Here is a 21573-nt window from a genome sequence, read left to right as displayed (position 1 = left end):
TCATCTCGTGAAGGTTATTTTCCTTTACCCGATCTGCCTGTGCGTTGAAATTCATTCTGGGGAAAATATCTGCAAAATATCTGCGTTTGCTCCTGAGTCCTGAGATGATCCTTTCCGTGTTTGGTGGTAATAAAATTCGGCGCAGCACCGTGAGCGGCTCAGACGCACAACAGCGGAAAGGAGAATACTAAGGCCTGAGCTGAAAATCATCAACCTTGATACAGATGAGATGCTGGGCGATCTTTTATAGAAAGCACTCATGCTGGGGAAGTTAGAAATAATGAGCAAAGAAAATATTTTATTTTTGGGTGACGTTATTATAGAAATAACTTTATTTTCCCTGTTCTCCACAAGATCCTGTGCGTTAGTTTGATTGCCGAGTCAGTTAAACTATCTCCAGTCTTTACCAGAACACACGTCTCCACTGTGCTGCCATTAGACAGAACACTCCGTGTAGTTGTCTGTTCTAGCTCCTCATTGGATGACGGTTTTTGACAGAGAGTAGGGAGACCGCCCCTCCTGCGCCTGGAAAAAAAAATCCCCCAGAAGTGAGTATCAATCAGAGAGAAGTTAGAGGGAACACAAAGAGAAATAGGACAGAGAGAGGGGTGCGCAAAGCGGCTGACCGCATCCAACCTATCAATCCATGCGCAGCCACGATGGCACCGTCCGCCTTCAAAAGCTCCACTCTTCGTTTCTAGTCACAGTTTACTGGGATTACTTTGGACACTTGGTGAGTTTGCGCCCTGCTGTAAACACTGACGTGTGCAGTTTTTCCTCCCCTTCTTCTTCTTCTTGTCATTGTTTTGCTTCGCTGCTTTGGACGGACGGAGTGCGGTTTTTTGCTGTGTTTTGCTGCGTTCTCCTCCTCCTCTCCAACTTCGGGTGGATTTGAGAGAAATGAGTGAGAGGAGGCGATCGGCCGCAGCTCTGAGCTCTAGAGCCCACGCTTTTTCCGTGGAAGCCCTGATCGGCTCCAACAAGAAGAGGAAGCTCCGGGGCTGGGAGGAGAAGGAGCTGGAGTTGTCCATGGAGAGCCTCGCCACGGACGGAGAGGATCCGGCGCACTGTCTGGATATGGACCCGGGTCAGTGCGCACACACATATAAATGCACGTATACGTCTAAAGCTCTGTTAGATCTCTGTAGCTGCAACGCGAGTCTGGAGTGAAAACATGGCTCCACGTTTATGGAGTCAGCCCGACACGGAGCGCATAAGCGCCAAAGTCTAAGCCTCAGAAATGAATCCGCTCTGCAGCTGCGTTTCAACACAACGCAAGAGAGAACACTGTCGTAGTTTATATATAAAAAAAGGACCTGGTCTAAACTAACAAACAGAACTATGACCTAGAATAGGCTTATTTTAATTAAACGAGTTGTTTTCTACTTTTAAAACACGTGTGACACCGGACACACGACAGCGCACACGGCAACAGATGTGTCAGAATACTCTGATGCGTAAAATCGCATCAAACGGTGTGTTTTCTAACTTCAGCTAAATTAGACCAGAGACAGTCTGCACGAAGCTGCAAGACTCGCAAATAAGTAACGTCATCTATTGCGTTTTACTATTTATTTGGAGCAGGCTTCATATATTAAAATGTTGACTAACAAGAAGAGAGGTGCGTAAAACAATTCTTTGGTCCTGCGCAAGATATTCAGAACAAGTCAAGCAAAAGGCCGCTTGAAGCGCGATGAGGGCGCCTAAGGGCAAAGTGTAAGCATGAAATTACAGTGCCAGAATCAAGGTGGACTGCAATAAAATACAAACAGATAAATTCTTCTAAGATCATTTAAAAAATAAATATATATCTCAACAGTTTTAACTTAAACTTTAACAAAATTAAAGAACAAATGGCGGAGATCCCAGTTTATTTGAGAAACATCCTAAAACGATGCATTGAACCGTGATTGTGATGACGTATCTATTTATTTATTATAAAATGTATGTATTATTTTTTGCAGCAACTCCAGTGTACACGCACCGGATTTTTTTTTTTACTGTAATTAATGCCAAAATTAAAACCATTTAAATTTTTAGTCGAGTACACAGATGTATTCAGTCCAATAATATTCTGATTTGGTTAAAGTTTACTAAGATCTCTTTTAAGAGGACGGAGTGCGGTCTGAGTGAACGACGCATTTTGGTTGTCAGGGAAAAGGTTTATACGCATCTGAATGTTATTGAGTTATCATTTTAGTATAAATGTATACATTAATCACAGATTGTTTTTTTTTATCTTTTTTTAAGTGATAACAAACCAGATGAGCCAAAACGACCGTAGTAATAAGTCAGAATTTAACAACTTTTGTGCTGAGTAAGCAAATAAAATAAGTTTGCGTTTGACTTGTTCATTTAAGCCTCTCCAAGCTGTTAAATTTACGTAATTCCTACTCAACTGCATTAACAAAAAGCTACCCAAAAACAAACTATTTTTTGTTTATTATTATTATTCTATTTCTGTAACCGTGTAAACGGTTTCATATCTAAGACCCTTTTTTTTTAACTCTCACCTCACCTGCGCATTTAATCCATTTTCCAGATATTTTCACCCCGGAACTTTGCCACAACTAATATTACAAATAGCTGCGTGACTTCATTTGCCTTGTTGTGAAATACTCCTGCTGCTAAGCTGCTTTGTGAGCGCCCGGAGCGCAGCGCGCCGAATAACAGCTTCAGTGTCTGGCCTCTGGAGATTTTCAGCCTGAACATTTTGCGTTGCGTTGAGGTAGTGTGTCCTCATGACTGAAAGGCTTAGGTGGTGCACGAGTTGGCCTTCACACCGCGAACCTTTATGTATGCAAGGTTAGACTATTTGTTATCCGTTTGGACGTTAAAACCTGTAGGATCTGGTTTAGATAAACAGACGTGTTTTTCGTTCGGTTATGTTGATTGCATCATGTTCCATCTCATCCATCTCACCCAGCTCCGATTTGTGTGGGAATATGGAGGCAGGCAGGCGGAGCTCCTCACACAGAGCCCGCAGCGTTGCAGTCTGACCTCCAGAGCGCAGCGGCTTTACGCAGCGCCCCTCTTCGCTCCGAAAAAAAACAAAAAAAAAAAAAAAACGGGGCTTCGCAAACAGCCCGAAGAATAGAGTTTTGTCCCCTGAAGTCTCACAGGAAGCTTGTTGTTGTTGTTGAAGTAAAGAGCTGTCTGCGCTGTGGTTAAACGAGGGAGCGCTAATTAGAACCAGTCGCTTTTTGCGCGCTCGAAAAGGGCAAAGATGGAATAGGAACAACTTTTAACTTAAAGCTTTTTTTTTTTAAGACTCGGGGTCATTCCAGTTTTGTTAGGCCTGCTTGAAGGAGAAGCGCGCTTCTCTCTATCCCTCACCGTCCATCTCATTAGCCGGCGGGTTCCTGCATGGCATGTTCCTGCTCTGGATCTAGTACCCTCCGCCTCCACCGTGGAGCATCAGGCAGCGGTGGCCGAGAGCAGCGCGTCTCTGTGGTCACATTATGTGGTTTAGAGGAATCCTTAGCGGAGTGATTAGATTTTTTTTTTACTCAACTGAAGCAGGCTTATAGGCTGAAAGCCGGCCGGTCGTATAACACGTTTATTAGCCCCAGAGACAGAGAGCAGGAGAGTCTGCAGCAGCTTTTACAGGCTGACCGGAGGAGTTATATACAGGCCTGTAAGCGCAGAAAAGGCTTGTTTTGTGAGACCTCACAATGTTCCTACTTCCACACAGCTCTAATATGGATCCGTTATAGCGGCAATTAACAAGTGGAGCTGCGTATACTCCGCTTCTTAGAGGAGAGGGTCAGCTTTTACGCACGGAAACAATTCTTAAACACAACACACACACACACACACACACACACACACACACACACACACACACACACACACACACACACACACACACACACACACACACACACACACACACACACACACACACACACACACACACTTCGGCACTTACAACATTTAGTAGCGGACAGCTTTATTATCCATCAATAACAGCTGATCTGTTAATCTTTCATGCCCCTAATGTTCATTCTGCCTTCAGCAAAATGTTTGAATGTAAACGTTTGACTACCCAAGCTCAAGATAGGAGCCTTTTGTTTAACATCCAAACTAATTTTACCCGGATCTTTAAAATCAGTGGAAAGTGATTGTGTTCTAATTTAGGCAAATTTAGATTTGAGCCCCGCTTCGGGTAATGAAATATTATTTACGCGTGAGGGTCAGTGGCATCACAAAAAGAGATTACATGTTCACAGCTAACACATTTTTAAATAAGGAGATAAAATGAATACATATAAATTCTATATTTAATCCGACAGCAGATGTAAGCAAGGGAAATTGAGTGTTTGACAAAAATCAGTTGGTGGTGTTTCCCACAGAGCAACAGCCCTAAGGCTCCCTGTGTAGGCCACTTTCAGAGTGAAGCAATGTTTGGTCTATGCATTTAGGCCAGATTTAAACTATCCATTTATCTGTGTTCAGACCATAGATAGACCAGGCCCCTTTATCTCGATAAGTTTACATATTCATGGTATAACATCAATTAAAAACTCTTACGTTTTTAAATTATACAGAAACGTCAAAAAGCATAAACTGAAACACAAACACTGAGTTCACTAAATTAATGAAGTGATTTCATTCCGTGTTTAGTTGTGATTACCGTGTGAAAAAAAATCTGTATTCTGTTAGAGAATAAAAATGCAACAACATATTTGCATATGCACATATTTTGTATCATATATTATGTTATACTATATAGTTTTACATGGAAATGTTCAGATATGTGTGCATATGTGTTGCTCCCTGGGCTCCGTAATAATCGAAAGGTCACAAGTTTAATTCCAGCATGTTTTATCTCTTTTTTCCGTCTTTGTCAGTGTCAGCTAAATTAATTTAGATTTTTACAGGTCTTTCACTTTGAGACCAAATATAACACAGTTAAGCCTGAATATCTATGGATAATTTACCTTCATTGTTGTTTCAATGAATAAATGCCCACTAGGAAGTGTCTAACTAAATTTTCCTGTGCATGGAATGCATAAAGTTGCCTTTCTTCATTTTGGTTGAAGAGTGAGGGTTGGAAAGACATCCACAAAAAGACGTCTGTTGACGTCCGCATGTGTCTGAAAAGTTGTTGGGTTCGATGAAAGTGGCTAAGCGAGCCAGATATTCAATATCTGTGTGAAGGTTAATTTTGGACAAGATAAATGGAGTGCACATTTTCAACAGGCATATAAATATGTCCACGGTTGTCCTGTGTTTAGTCGCCTCTCTAGCTGATATGAATGTGTCCAAACGTGAAGACAGAGGACAGAATGATGTGCAGCAACAAGCTGGTTAAATCCAGGCCCATCAGTGGTCAGCTATGTTTGTCTGATTTTAAAGGAGGCCAGGCATGGGCCAATCAGAGCTACACACCCGCTGTGTTGTGTGTGTGTGTGTGTGTGTGTGTGTGTGTGTGCGTGACAGAAATAAATGAAGTACAGCTACTGAAAGTGCTGAGCCACAGGCAAATTGCCCCTCATTAATAAACATCTTTTCAGCGAGCGAAATGAAAGCTGAACCTAGAACAGGACGCTGAGTGATAGTGGAGTGAAAACGAGCTGACTGACTTCAGATCAGATTCTCAACCTGTGGAGCTTTGTGAAACAGATGCATCTGCAGCCGTGCTTGTCTCTCTGCTGAGCTGGTGTTTGGTTTTCATCCGTGTGTCGTGAGCGTTTTTGTAAGTGTGTGTGTGTGTGTGTGTGTGTGTGTGTGTGTGTGTCTGCTGAGTGTGTGAGGACAGGTCCTCCAGCCTGATGACAGGGCGGCCGGACTGCCGTCAGGCTCCCTCTCTACCTGCTCCTCTTTCTCCTCTGCCTCTCTGAGCCATTCCTGCCTAATCCCTTCAGTTACTCCCTCTTCTTTGACTACCTGCAGTGCTGCTGAGTCCCCTGAGCACCTTTCTTTTAGCCATAGTTGAACTTGATACAGGGCTGCATGTTCTGCAAGCGTCAAAACCGTTTTTTCAAGCCAAACATTTTGTAATATCCCACTGAATAGAAAATTAGAAAATAAAGGAGGTGCATGCAGATCAAATAGGAACCCAAACTTAACCGTCTGTTGTTTATTGTTGAAGTGGCTGTAACTCACTGGCACCAATTATCCATTAGCTCTGGTATTTCAGCTGTAAAGTAAAACTGCTGTTCAGTAAGGTAGTGCGGAGCAGCTAAAACAGTCATCCATCCATCTCACAGTTCAGTTCTAAATTTCCCAGAATGCATTGGAAACCTGCAGCTCTATGCTATAAACAGTTAATACACTTTACATCGTGTATATGCTTTGCAGTGACAGAACTGCTGTAAATGCAGTCATTTTGCAGTCACAGCAACAAACATTTTTTTTACAGTGTAATTATTCTTTTTAGTCTCATGTGTTTAATATCGTTTTTTTTTTCTGAAGATTTGACCGATAAAATGTAGTTTTGAAGCCAAAATGGTCAAATATCTTACTGTGTTTAATTAATTTATGGCCCGGCGTCTCAGCCGAAGCAGCAAATGTTAGTTTCTGAGGCATGTGGCACGTGAAATACTTTTCCTTGAGGATTTAATCGATGGAATCCATTTTCAGAGCCAAATATGTCCTGTCTCTCACTGTAGATATTCATTCACGAGTCCCCATACCTCCGTTGAACCCAAACTAATCAACTAAGAGTCCTAACCTCCTCAGGACTATTATCGTAACTTTTAAACGGACAGCACAGCACAGGGTGTGAGAGCTGTGATATATTCTGAGGCCTTTTAATGAGGATTTTTATAAGTGAAACGTAACCGTAGATGCTGTCAAGCTGTAGCAAACATCATTTTGTAGAATTGCAATAGTTTCAGTGTCAGTATATGGCGACAAAAATGATGCAAGAACCAATAAGATGTTTAACTCACACGTAAATATAACGCGACCATTTATTTGAGTAACAGATTCTAATGAGCTCATCCCGGCAGTACACACTTGACTTTAAGGAATGAGAGCCTTGCTGCTCTTTTACCCAAGCAGAATGTGTTTACAAAGTGTGAGGGGGGGGGCTGCTGAGTGTCTATCTGCCGGAGTGTGAACAGTCAAAAGAGAGAAGAGGACACTAATCATGTGTGACAGTCCTCCCTGGCTGCAGGGACACTGGAAGGAGCTTATAGGAAGATGATGGAAAGACTCCCCCATGTCTCTCCGGGCTCATTACACCCCTCACCACTCCTCGCCTCCTTGTCTTTCTCTCCCTCATCATCTTCTTCTCCTCCCTCCCTTCCTTCCTTCTCTCCTTTCCAGCGAGAGCTTGGCTGCATTGCGGCGGTTTCGACCCGGGACGCTGTCCAGTCTCTCGGCAGCTCCCGCATTTGCATAACTGTATTTGTATGCCCCCTACCTCAGCCTGCCAAGGCAACCTCCGTGTGTCGGGACCAGCAATAAATAATACATTATTAGGTTTCTCTTCGTTTTTTTTTTTCTGGGTGGCGCTGGGTACGAGCGAGGCCGTTCACAGAAGATTTCTCAGAAAAAGTGAAATGAGATGAAGCATGTGGCGGCGAAGCGAGGATGTTAGGCGCATGGAAAGCTTTTCTGTACCAGCTGGAAAAATCATGATGCTTTTTGGGATTCGGCCGCGAGAGATTTTTTAAAATTTAAATAAAATCACCCGTGAGTGTTGCTAAATGAAATTCATTCAAAAGAGCAGTTTTTTGCATGAAAAGCTGCATTCCATCTGTAGTGGGAGCATTTTGGGAAATCTAATATTGTGTTTGCCAATAAGGAGAAATCTACCAATGTCTAATCTTTAATCTTTGCCCAAGTTATTTAACTTTTTTTAAAACAAATGTGTGGATTTCTGGGGACAACCGTCATATCAAGTCCTTGCTGAGAGATAAGAGGAGATTGATCCAGTCTCTGTAAAATATAACTGAATCATAATTCAGTACTGGGTCTCCTCAAGGTTGTGTGCTCGGTTCACTGCCACTGGCCATTATATGATTAAATATAATTCTTAATGCAGAAGAAAGAAAAAAATAAATTATATATATATATATATATATATATATATATATATATATATATATATATATATATATATATATATATATATATATATATATATATATATATATATATACATACATATATGAAGGATTCAGTTATGATGTGCAACCATTAGGGTGCACAAAGAAGCTTGACAGATGCAGAAGATTCCTTCTGACACATCCACTGGGTTCACTGTGGCAGTAGAGTCACGATGACTAACAATGTCAATAATATCAGAACATAGTTTGGATTGTTCTCCATAATAAATAGAAACCAACATTTTCGGTCAAATTTTTAAAGCAAGTCTTATTAGAAAAAGGCAGGCAAGCTTATTTAAATTTTACGATTATTGCAAAACACTCTGAATAATTAGTGTTCTTGACAAATGTACAGTTTTTTTCCAAAAACTATTTTTACAGTGTAAATGATAATTGTGGTGTGCTAAAATTATTCCTGTGGGTCTGGCTCTATCTCTCCAAAATTATGTTTTATCTGGTTTAGCCCTTTGATATTTTTTAAGTAATCAGTGTATTAAACTCCTCAGTCATTCATTGCTTTACAGAAAGTTAACTATTCCAGAGTTTTTCCCAGGAATAGTTCATTGTGTGGCCAAAATAAAAGCACATCCGTTTTCTTCATGGCTTCGCAGAACGTTTATGTTGCATCTATTTTGCTTCAGACTCCAATTCAGAGGGGCAGGTGATGAGGACTCATTCAGAGGAAGAAAACTGCAGCACACGCTCACATGTGCCAAGTTTCCTCTGCACAACCTTTTAATTCCCCTGCTCCAGAGCCGCCTTCCTCATCGTTTTTCCACGATTTTCCCTTTCAGACTCAGAGGCGAGTCCCGGTTCGGATGGAGAGGGTCTGGCCGAGAGGACGTCGTGCTCCTTCGGCTCACCTGCCGACCTGGCCCCGGGCACCTGCGACGCCTCTCCCTCTGCGTCCATGGAGGAGATCCAGGTGGAGCTGCAGTGCGCGGACCTCTGGAAGCGCTTCCACGACATCGGCACAGAGATGATCATCACCAAGGCTGGCAGGTAGGCACTAAATCAGGATGCTCAATGTGGCACAGCCAGGGGCGCTGTTAGGGGTTTAAAACAATACACAAGCATCATTTACTGTTATGTGTAATGTTCTGAATTGTATAAAACATTTCTTACCAGTCATCTCTCAGGACTAACTTTTACAACGTAAAGTAAACAAAAAGGTTGAGTGTATGGCAGGATTTGTGATATGGACATTGATTATTTGAGATACAGAGAAAATGCAAAAAAGTTTGTATTTTTTGATTTACAGATTTTAGTTAGAACAAAACGATATATATATATATATATATATATATATATATATATATATATATATATATATATATATATATATATATATATATATATATATATATATATATATATATATATATATATATATATTCTAATCCTGTAATAAAACAAGATATGGATGTGCACTGATTGATAACGCTGAGGTTTGTCTCCGATTCACAGCACAGAATCAAAGGCCTATTTTAGTGTTTTAAAGAAGAACTGGGCCTGCATTTAAACAATTCAGAATATTCAGACCAAAGCTGGATAATTTCACCTTAGACAAAAAAATATTTGTAAAACAATTAGGAATGTATGAAACCTTCCTGTTTGTGCACTGCAAATTATTTTGTTCTCATCAAGCTAGAAATGTTTTTTTAGCAGTGTTGGAGAATTTGTTTTTATTTAAGAGTTATTTTTATTGTAAGTGTTCCAATTGACAATATTATCTTAAATCAATAATTCTACTGAAGTGACATCATCTTGCTGCTTGGAAAGATAATTTCACTTATTTTGGGTAGCTACCATATCTCACAGATTTAGTGTTTTGCTGTTGATGTTAGAAACCCCCTTTTTTGCTGTTTGAAATCACAGAGACAAAGAATAACATTTTTAGTATTATATTGTACTTGCGACCACGTTAGACTGAGGTAAAAAACACAAATTATAGTAAAAATGTGGAGAGAATTGCACCGATGAATGATGCTTTAAAAGAGAGGTGGTGAGTTCTAAAGCTTTTACTAAAAAAGGAATTATTGGCATTCTTAAAATACTGTCAAAATCTATCGTTGGATACAAATATAACTAATATAGTTTACCTTAGGTTGGAATATTTAGTCATAAACTTTCTGTTTAAAATGTGTGCTTTATTTGCTACCTCTGCGAGTGTGGGTGGTTGTGTTGTATTTATTTACTTATGTTTTTGGCTTCGTTTTGTTATTATTATTTTATTTCTTTTGTCGTTTTTTTTCGACATATATATATATATATATATATATATATATATATATATATATATATATATATATATATATATATATATATATATATATATATATATATATATATATATATAAGCTGGATGCACTGTCTGCTCTTTGGTGTTAATGTGACGCTCGCTCCACTCTGTTCGGCTCCGTTCAGGCCTTCATGCGCGCTGCAGGTTAATGTCGGGGCGCAGAACGGGCGGTTTTTCATTAATCCCTCGGTTACAACCTGTGGGGGGTTCTCGTTCTCCGCGCACGGCCCCAAAAGCCCGAACAAGAACCAGAGTTGACCCGCGCGCCCTGGAGGAAAGACCTTTCCCGCAGCGCGTTCCACTCCTCGTGTCCGGAGCGCTGCGCCTTTGCACCAGCATTTCCTCTTCTCCGCAAGCGCACTGCTCTGTTCACTTCTGACGTTTCTTTGTCATATGATCCTACAGTTTGCGTGCATCTGGTGGCAAGGTTTTGATAAAAAAAAAAATAAAATAAAAAAAACGTTGGCATAAACAGACGACAAAATGTTTTTCGGTTTTACTGTCAAAAAAGTAATATTAATAATAAAATATTAGCCAAATTAAATTTTATTTAATTATGCTGTAGATCCGGGTTTAAGATTATTTTTGTTGCTAATAAGAAAAACATTTAGACCATTTGTTGATAGTTTATTATTTTATACCTAGTCATTATTCATTTAAAAAGCCTTTTCTTTTTTCACGCTTGCTACCTGCAAAAGGATTAAAGGTTTTACAACATTATCATTTATATATTTAAGGCCGCCGTGCAAACACACCTCGCTGTATCATTAGGTCTCACTTTCTAATATCACAGGGAAATTTTAACTTTAAATCGGTCCCTTTTTCATGCATATCCCAAAAGTTATGTGGCGTTTTTTTGTTTTTTTTGTTTTTTTTTTGTTTTTGTTTTTTTTTTTTTCTTCGAACCAAACTAGAGCCATTCCTTCCTCTCTGCCGCAGCCTTTTAGGGTTAAATTACGCTCCGACGTCTCGTCTTCTAGTGTACAAACTGCCCTCGGCTGCTGGTATAAATTAGGATTAAATTGGTAATCAGCTCATAAATAGCGCAGCAATCAGTTTGCGCTGAAGCAGAGTGAACGAGGCGGACACGAACGTCGCCGCGCGTATTTCACGGCCTGCTCATAATAAGTCCATAAATCCCGGACCAAGGGGAGGCAAAGAAGGGGGGTGGGAGGGGGGCCTTTCCAGGTTATGGGGGCCCCGTTTTATGAGCTTTAAATGAAAAGGGGAAAAAAACGCAGCATTTCTAGCGCAAATACAGAGTTAAGACTTTTCCTTCAAGGACAGAGACTGTTGTCCTCTATAGAAAGGTTTCCCTTTTAGTGGAGGAGCATGTCCATGACCTTTAATCACTAACATTTTCAAGCAGCACAAAGTATTCAAGCCACAATATTAATTTGATCCTCACTCAAACATTAATTTATATATATTTTTTTTTCTAAGTTAAAATCAGAGGCACACTGAGGATATATGAGGCCCTAGCAGGGTTTTGGGGGTCCTGCTCCAGTTCAGAGTCCCCAGCTGCTGAGCTTCCTTTTCGAGTGTTTTCTTTTTATACATTTTGAAACTGCTTTTACCGTTAACCCATGAGCCAACAATGAATGAAATTGACGGCACCACAAAAAGGCGTTGCTTGGTGATCACAAAAGTGATTTTGCGTCATATCTTGCAGAGTTAATAACCAGCTCTTCACGCAAAGGGCTTAACATTAGTTTTGATTTTTACACACACAATTGCCATAGTGACTCAATCAAGCTTTGCAGAGCTCAAAAGGCACCGCAAGGTGTGCAGATAGGATTAGTCTTTCATTCAGTGATTAAGGAATTTATATTTACAGATCTGGTCAAATATTTTCTCTCTCAGCTGCAGAAAGGTTAGGTCATCTCACCTAATGTCTACATTTAAACAAATATTTAACAATATCCTGAATGTGAAGCAAGTGGCAAGTTATGTATATATACAATATATTGCCTGAAATTATCCAGATTATTGAAAGAAATAAAGTTCATGGGAAATTAAATAGACTTGTACTGAAACATCCCTTTGTTTGCATTCGACCCAAAGCTGCGTTGAGAACAGAAAACAGCGGAGGATGTAATGAGTACCCTATAAATGTAAACCTTTAAAAAGGAGAAGACAGGCTTTAATTAAATGCTAAATTGAATGTTTATGCACATGTCTTTTTGTTCTCTCATGGCTTGCAATGTTTTTGGTTGCTAGCATCCCTGGTTAAAAAAAAGTGATAAACCGATTCTTCGACTGGCGGAGATTCTGTGATGGCGGGGGCCGTTTATGTGCATGACAAAGTGGATTGCTTGAAAACAGCAGTGGATTTGAAATAAAAGTCTGGTGTGCTATAGAAACCTTAAGAGGGAGTCGTCATTGGGTGTTTCAGCGGGAAATTCCTCCACATGTCTGGGCAAAAAACAGAGAAAATGCTTCACCAGACGCTGAATCAACCTTCTTTTATGGCTGCCACTAACCAGAGCTAAATCCTATGGAAACCCGTAGGCTGAGTTAAAGAGAAGAGAGCATAAGATGGAATCCAGGCTGATCTAAAGAGATTATGCAGAGAGGAATGGTCCCTCTCTCAGTATGGTCCAACCGTGTAAAATGTTGTATGAGCTCGTTAAGTGCTGTCCTAAAAGCCAGTTGTACAAAGTATTCACAGCAGGGGTACCAATAATTGGTCCAATAACAGATTTAGCTGAAAACTTGTTTTTTTGTAAAGAAATGCTATTTTCCAAGATTTTCAGTGTGAAATTATACTACGGCAATAAAACACCAATGGTACATCTTTATGTGCCAATAAGGTAGTTTGTGTTTGTATTTTCAGTGTATTGGTCCCATACAGATGTATAATTAGTGTATCTGTTGATTTTACAGCGGCACTTTGGCAACATTAACATTTTATTTTTTTAACCATTTTAATGTATTTTTCTTTTTGTAGTGGTATGCCATTTAATGTTTTATATCATAAAGAGTCCACAGCATGTGTGTGCATTCAGCATTTACAGTCTGAGAAGAAGGCCCATTATTTTTGTGCTCCAAGTATATCTAATTTTTTCTGTCTTGAGATCCAAGTTTTGAAACCTTTATTAACCCATGGATTGATTATGGTATTGCACTTTTCCTGTGGAACTGGAAGAATTTGTCATAAATAGATGCAGCATGCAGGAAACTGCATGTGCTGCTTCATATTCTGTGCCGAATAATAATCCCAGCAGTTACTGCGAGGTATGAGATTTGTGAAAATAAGTTCAGATCTATGTTGAATAGAGAAAATTCTGATGGAGAGGTGCAACACTTTTTAGCAAAGGAAAAGTGCTAGGAGGAGTGAAACTGTTACCTGTCATCATAACATTTCATATAATCCGCTATTGATTCATGTATCCAAAGCAGGACTTTAGCTAAAAAGTGCAAGCGCTGTTTTCTCTGAGCATTTTTATTTGTTGTGTTTTTGGTGTTGTTAATCAGTTAATCGGCTACTTAAAAATTATGATTTCACAGACCCAGCTCCCTAATTGTTAACCCCAAGCATAACCTCACAGTGCTGTCAGCCGTGCTTTTAGTCTACTTTAGTCCCACAAACATGCTGCGTGTAGTTTCTGTAACATTTTGGGTGATTATTACCGAAATACACTGAAAAATTGCTCAGTAACTAAAACCAGCCGACGTACTCCTTTACCGACCCCAATGGCCCTGGTCATCAATCATCCTTTTTTGATGTGTGAACCCACAGTACATACTGTAAGTTCTGCCACGTCACACTAACGACAACACCTCTTCACAGTGGAAGTTGTTACCGAGTAAAGAAGACTCAAAAGGAGCAGTTTTCATCATCAGTGGTGTGGTGGAAACGGAGTGAGAGGAATCACAGGAGTGCAAAGTTTCTAGAAAGCAACGTGTTTTTCTCTGCAGGCATGCTGAGGGTTCATCCAGGCTGTCTTCAGATCTTAGCAGATAACAGGAAGCTGAATGAAAGTTGTTTTGCTTTATGGTTTTGAAGAGACCAGCTCTGTCACTGGACATGCTGGATTAGTAAATGTTTCCAGTGTTTTGGAAAGCTGAGAGTTAATGTAGAAGTCTTCTTCTGTAGTGGGAAAATGACACAGGGAGCGCTGGTTGAAAGGCTAACTGCAACAGCTGTGCTGCTCATGCCAATCATACAGAATGATAGAGGATGCTAAAGGCAATTTTGAATAATACTTCTGTAATTCCTGTGTTCTTGTTTGAAGTATTGGTGAAATCCTGTTAAACCACAGAGCTGTGTAACACAGACTGCTCTCTGTCAAAGAAAGGCTGATTCTGCTCCTGAGTTGCAGGCAATTTGATCAGTTTTGATAATTGAATGCTGCTCTAAATGAAAAATTTAGCAATCTAACACACAAAGAGCGACGGAAGACACAAAAACACAAGAGAGATAAATGTACACAAATCAGTTTGAAAAGGAGCAGGAAGTATACACTTATTTACTCCTACCCCCTTGTCACACGTTCCTAATTTACTGCAATAATACATAATAAAACATTTTTAATATACAATGAATTTCAACATACAATCATTATACTGTACCAATCTATATTATATACCTATACCATACACATTATTAACTTTATTATAATAAATATTACATTTACTAATAAGCGATTGCTATAGAAATGTATATAATTACTGAAAATAGATTACAACAATGCACAACATAAATATATAGGCCTACATACACCCAAGTACATAAAATAATAATAAATAATGGAGTTTTCTTCTCAGATATTAAGCACAACACAGCTGGTATTTATCTTGAAATTACCCTGTTGTCAAAAATGTAAAATCTTTGGAAATGGTATGCATCACTTAATTAAGGTATGCAAAAAAGAAAAAAAAACAGTTTGCAATCTATAATCAATCCTGAGAATAAGATATGGTGCAATTCTCTTATCTGTATAAATACCACTGTCCTTCAGTGGTGCAGTTAGACAGTTTCTGCGCATTAGCTAGTTTTATTTTAGTGTTAAAATTTTATTTCTACAGCAGTATAATTTCAATTCCTCCAGGATGTAGAAAGAAATTAATTTTGTTGTTGATTTTTGCTCTTAAAGAGAAGCAGCCCAAATCGCTCAAAGGTTTACAAAACAAGTATAGCTGGAATCTGTTTTGTATGAATGAAGAAAGACATTTCTCGAAATAATGCCGACAAATACAAAGATTGGTTTAGCAAAAAAATAAAGTAAACCTGTCAATCTATTGGGGTTTGGAAGAGAAATAGACACTTGTGAGGAAGAACAGATCTGGCTGTGGCTCTTCTGACCTCAGTTCTCTTTGTATCTGCTAAAGCTGGATTTAATTTATAAACCTCAGTTGAGTTTTTTTATGTCTCAAATTAGCAGATTTCTTTGTATTTGTTGCAACCATTTCACATGGAGTAACTATTTTATAGATTAATTTTTTTCAGGCCAGTCAGCATCAATACATCTGACTTCTTTGTTGCTTTTTGTCACCATCAGGAGGATGTTTCCGGCCATGAGGGTAAAGATTGCTGGCCTGGACCCCCATCAGCAGTATTACATCGCTATGGACATCGTGCCTGTGGACAACAAGAGATACAGGTGCCCTCCTCATGCACAAATACAATATTAGGAGCTGCGAGTGTCGTCCAAAACAGCAGCACCTCGGTGCTAAACCTGCCATTAAATTATATCGTCTTTATTTATGATGCTTGACATTTAAATTCATAAATCTACCCCAGAGTTTCTTAACCGAACAACTGTTTCATCGAAGGAGATTTTATTTCTTTGGGCTTCAGTGTGGAATCCCATGATGGTCCTAATGCTGTCACACATGCTTTTTGGCTACAAGAGTTAAACTCTACCCAAAATGAAAAAAAAAAGAAGAAGAAGAAGAAAAAAAACATCACAACTACAGATGCAGAAAATCAGGTCAGCTTCAGTCTCTTAGTCAGTTCAGCCTTGGGTTTTTATTAAATGCACATCTTGCACAGCCCTGTCTCTGCAGCCAGAGCTGCACCCCGCTGCTGGTGGAGCTGGACCCACAACCGCTTTTTTTCCTGGAGGACTTTCAGAACATCAGTCGACGCGCAAACATCCTGCCCTCGTTATGCACGTCTCATTTCATCCATTCATCATGTCAGTTATTCGTAACGTTATTTGGACTAAACAAAGATATTTCAGGCCTTTTTCCCCCCCTACTACTGTTCTAAAGAGAAAGAACTCGCCCTGGTCATCCGCGTCGGTGAAGCGAAGTGAAAGTGATTAAACAGTGTGTGTGTGCTGGAGGACGGCTCGTGTGTGATGGATCTCTCTGGATAAGCTATAAGACTGATATCCTGGCTCGCAGCACCGCAGTCCCTGAAGTCAGAGCCAGAGACGGGAGATTGAAATGTATTCATCATCCCACAGAGAAGAGCAGCAGAGCCAGAGGCGGCCTGCAGATAGCATAACTCTCAACGTGCATGTCTGCAGTGGGCGTTTTCGGGAGAAGGAAAATGGAAGGCTGTTGCTGTTGCAGTGGTAAGGCAGCACTTATCGATCAAAGATAAGATGAAGATGCTGAGAAAAATGTGAGAAGCTCACCTGCAGATGAGGACAGACCGTCTGTTTATATTGCTGTCAAAGGCTTTTTGCAAAAAGACTTTACAGCGAGAGAATTAATGTTTACAGCAGCCCTCACATTTATTGTAAAGAGTAATAAAAAAAAATATATATATTAATGTTTTATAGCAGTGGCATAACACCTAGAAAATCCAGCTTTTAGGGAAGTTAAAGTTAAATTGGGGGAGTGGTGGCCTAATGGTTAGAGCACAGAGCTTCGGCCCCAGAGGTTCTGAGTTCAACTCCCACAAGCTGCCACTCTGGGTCCCTGAGCAAGACCCTTAACCCCCAATTGCTCCCCAGGCGCCGCACAGTGGCAGCCCACTGCTCAACAAGGGAATGGGTTAAGATGCAGAAGTGAATTTCTCCATTGTGAGATCAATAAAGTTCAATAATTATTCAATAATAATTATGAAATTTTTTAATATTCCAAAGATCTCGTCACATGGCAGCTGTAAATGTGGGGGCATAGTGGAAAATGCTGTTTCTAAATTTTGATGACATTAGGTGCAACATTTTAAATACGTCTCTATTTTGTAAAAAGAAAAAAAATCATTAAAATACATGAAAATAGTTCAACAATATTAAATGTATGCAAAATTCATTCAACGACGGGGTGCATTTGGTCAGTAAAGTCAGCTATGTCAATGTGAAGGAATGTTGTGTGGTAACCCAAACAAAATACCAGAAAAGCAAAAAGAAGTCGGGCCCTGGGCGAGGAGAGCCGGGTCCACATGTTAGAACTCACACCGTCTTCAAGTCAGTCACTGCGCTAAAGCATCAGCTCCTACAACTCAAACAGAACTATAAATACTAACATGCCTGGCATGCAGGGACCGCTAAACATGGAAACGCCTGACAAGGATAATGTAACTCTGGGCAAAGGTTCAGGGATTATTTCGTCTGTTCCATATCAATAGTACTGATAACACTGTTAGGGGAAGTTTTCAAGCAGGACTAGAAGTTTTACACATTTAGATTTTGAAGCTGACAGAGTAACGGCTCTCAAAGGGTGTGTCCTCTATAGCTTAAATAGGAAATAGATTAGAGCCGAATCTTAACGCCTAAACCTGCATTTACCTAAACCTGCATCTTACTTATGAGGTTCTAGTTTGAGCTATTCTGTTTCTCTTAGTAAAGCATAAAGGTCAAAAGTGGAGATGCACTGATCAGGCTTTTCCTGACCGATACCCATTCAGAATCTGACCGATTTTAGGTTTTTCTTTTCTAGAAAGGAAAAATTAGGAGAATCCAAAAGAAACTGAACGAATTAAAGGCTTTTTCAGTACATGCAACAAAGCAGTTGTATCTAAACATTGTCTGATTTTCATCAGAAACAACAGGCTGTTACATTTTGTTGGTATGTATTTTGTGAATTGGAACAAAAAAAATCCACGTTTTCATTATTTGACCCACCAGTCATCGACCACAGCAAAATTAGCCGATTCGGCTCTCAGGCCCGTTGACTGGTGCATCACTGCTAACATTCCCACGCTTTCTTGGGAATGTTAGCAGTGATGAAAAACTCAGGTAATTACAAATGGTTTTTAAAGCTGAAGCTAATGTTTGAGACATCACTTAGACTTAGACAACTTTATTTGTAATTTTGTATGTACAGAGGGCATACAGAACAAAATTTCGTTGCATACAGCTTGTAAATTACAGTATAAAGTGCAGACAAACGACAAAAGGTTTAGATGCAAAGAATGATGGAAATGACAAACCGATAATTTGGTCAGAATTACCTAGAAAAGGTGTCTTGGGGAAGAAAAAGTGTGCCAGCAGCGCATTTAAAGGTTGCACCGCCTCTCTTTGCAGCTGCGTATTTAATCTGGAACTTTAGTGATGGGACTGAAACAGGTTTGTTTTTTCACGTGTTGCTGGGCGAGAGTAAAGTTTATTTAAAGGCGACGTGTGACAAAGATCCCCCCCGGCTGCCGAGCAGATTTATTTCAACCAGTCATCAGGCGGATAATTTGATATGACCTTTCTGCAGCCTCACACCATTGTTTAAAAACACAACGTTTCCACCAGAGCGTTCAGGCTCCGTCGCCTCTCCCTAGTTCTCCCACCAGCAAACCAAGACATCATGGAGGATTTTTAGAGGCCAGAAAGGTCTTGTAAAATTAAATAGGATTTTCTTCCTGGCTGAGGAATTTACCACAGGGCTTTGCAAACTGAGCTGGGCTCTGGTGTGTCTCATAGTCTTTGGGAGTTTGTCGTCTGGAAATATGGGCTTTATTGGGACCGGCCCACTCTGCATGGGCTGCCCGCCTCGCTTTAGGAGTGCGTCACGGTACCGCTCATGCAATGCGTATGCTGCAGCTATTGTCTATGCAGAAGAACTTCATTGGAATTATTTGATGTCAAAATTCATAATGATTATATTTCAACACTTGATAATACCTGCCTATATAAAGGGCATTTTTCATGTCTCGTTGACTCACAACCTTTTTTATTATGAGGCAAACAGCAAAGTGAACTAAACAACTGACAGCATCAGTGTGCATAACCACCATGTTTTGACTGTGGGGATGCTGTTCTCGTGGGTGATGGGATGTGTTTGGTTTGAGCCAGACATAGCAATTTCCATGGTGGTCGAAAGGTTCAGTTTTAGTCTCATCCGACCAGGGCGCCTTCCTCCGTACGTTTGGGGAGTTGCCCACATGACTTTTGGCAAACTTAGAACGTGTCTTCTTCTTTTTAACACTCAGTCATGGCTTTTTTTTCTGGCCACTCCTCCATAAAGCTCTGCTCTGTAATTCTATGGAGAGATCCTCCGGTCTCCGTTGGGAGCTCTGCAGCTCCTTCATGGTTACCTTTGGTCTCTGTGCTGCCTCTCTGATTAATCCCCTCCTTGCTCGGTCTGGGAGCTTCAGCAGGTTTGTTGTGGTACCATGTGCTTTCCATTTGATGATGATGGATCTGATGGCGCTCCGGGGGAACGTCAAAGATTTGGATGTTTTTATAGAACCCCACCCTGACTTGTGCTCATCAGTAACTTTGTCCCTGACTTGTTTGGAGAGCTCTGTGGTCTTCATGGTGTGATGCCTCTTGCTTAGTGGGGCTGCAGCTTCAGGAACCTTTCAGAAAAGATCTGTTTATACTGACTGATCATGTGACACTTTACATTTTACTAATTATGGGACTTTTAAAGGTAACTGGTTGCTCCAGAACTTTTGGATATGTATGCACATGACAATTTCTTATTTCACTTTACAAACTCAGACTGCTTTGTGCAGATCCATCATAATAAAATAAGATTAAAAATACTTTTAATTACAGGTTGGAATGTAAAAAAGTCAGCAAAAAGCCAATGGGTGGCGGTGGTGGTGAATACTTTTGTAATGCACTGTACTTCAACAAAATTGCCACTATTTCATTTTTACCCCCGAGAATAAACCTTTGTCTAAGTTTATCAGAATTTTCATACCATTAGAATTTTGAGCAAAAGATAGATTTTAACCTAACCCTCTATCCAATTTGTGGGAATGTCTCCTTTCTGAATATTTTTTGTCAGATTACATGTGTACTGCTGGCACATTTTAACCAACAACAAGCCGTTCAATCAAAGAGATCATTCATTTACAAAATCATTATTATAGAGACACCTGACCTAATCTAAAGGGCAAACTGAAAGACTGATTTAAGCATCATTCTCATATTAGTCATGTGTTGGGCATGATTGGTCTTCGTTGGTATAAAAATATGAGGAGACACATGTGGTCTCACAAAGGTTTTTTGGCCTTTTTTTTTTTAGCTTGAGCTAAACATTCATCCCAGAATGCTCTAACTACCTTCTATCAGTATAGTAAGTCAATGTACAGGCTGATCTTGGCCCAGGGTGTATGCCACATCAACTGTGTTACAAACGCATGCTTTTACCTAATACTTTTCTCAGTTTCATATGTGTGTTTATGTGTGTGTTCTTGTTCTTTTTTGTTCACTTTACCAGTAAAGTGAGGTGTCAACTAGGTTTAAGTTAGAAAGGATTGAAACTGAATGGAAGTCTAGGCACGGTCCTCCCTTTGTATCTTAAACAATAATGTGTGTGTGTGTGTGTGTGTGTTTGTATGTATGTGTGGTAATTTAATACGGAGAGAATCTGAGCATGCATTTCAGTTTAGTTTTGTCAGCTGTATGGTTTGGTGTTGCCTGAGAAGTCGTAAAGCACCCCCGCCCCCTTCTCTCTCATCCCCATCTGTCCAGTAAGAGTGTCACATAAAGTCCAATCTTTATTGATCGTGCCGATGCCAGATGGTCGATTTATAAAAGATGAAAGCGAGCGGACTAATCAGATTTCCAGTCCTGTTTGGGGCTAGAGTTTCCTCGTTCCTTAACACTTTCCCTGCTACGCCAAGCGTAACCCTAAACAGCTCTCCAAACAGGAAATCACAGAAACGCCTGGCACCCTTTGTTGAGGTCCGTGCATCTGTGCGAGGGTGTTCAGGTCAAAAGTCATAAAGAGGAGTGTGGCATTACAGTGAAAACACGACAGGGATGGATAAATCCTTATTGTATAGATAAGCGAGTAAGCAGAAATTGTTTATTTTGGATAAATATCTGCTTTGCCTATTTTACTTCACACAATTTAAGTACA

At 40.0% G+C, this 21573-nt stretch overlaps 1 protein-coding gene across 2 annotated transcripts in view; it reads left to right on the top strand.

Annotated features, from left to right (window-relative positions):
• Window positions 1–554: 554 nt before the first annotated feature.
• Window positions 555–21573, top strand: part of tbx15 (T-box transcription factor 15) — a 55767-nt gene continuing 34748 nt past the window's right edge. The window contains exons 1-3 of one of the 2 annotated variants that reach the window (XM_021307317.2): window positions 555–733; window positions 8858–9065; window positions 15870–15971. In XM_021307317.2, the coding sequence (XP_021162992.2) occupies window positions 8974–9065; window positions 15870–15971 (194 nt within the window). In that variant the 5' untranslated portion in view covers window positions 555–733; window positions 8858–8973. Of the gene's footprint in view, window positions 1088–8857; window positions 9066–15869; window positions 15972–21573 lie in introns of both variants that reach the window. The other variant, XM_012880052.3, reaches the window with a different exon arrangement.

Source organism: Fundulus heteroclitus, chromosome 7 (assembly GCF_011125445.2).
Source record: "Fundulus heteroclitus isolate FHET01 chromosome 7, MU-UCD_Fhet_4.1, whole genome shotgun sequence".
In the NCBI taxonomy this organism is placed as follows: domain Eukaryota; kingdom Metazoa; phylum Chordata; class Actinopteri; order Cyprinodontiformes; family Fundulidae; genus Fundulus; species Fundulus heteroclitus.
This window is presented reverse-complemented; position numbering and strand designations above follow the sequence as displayed.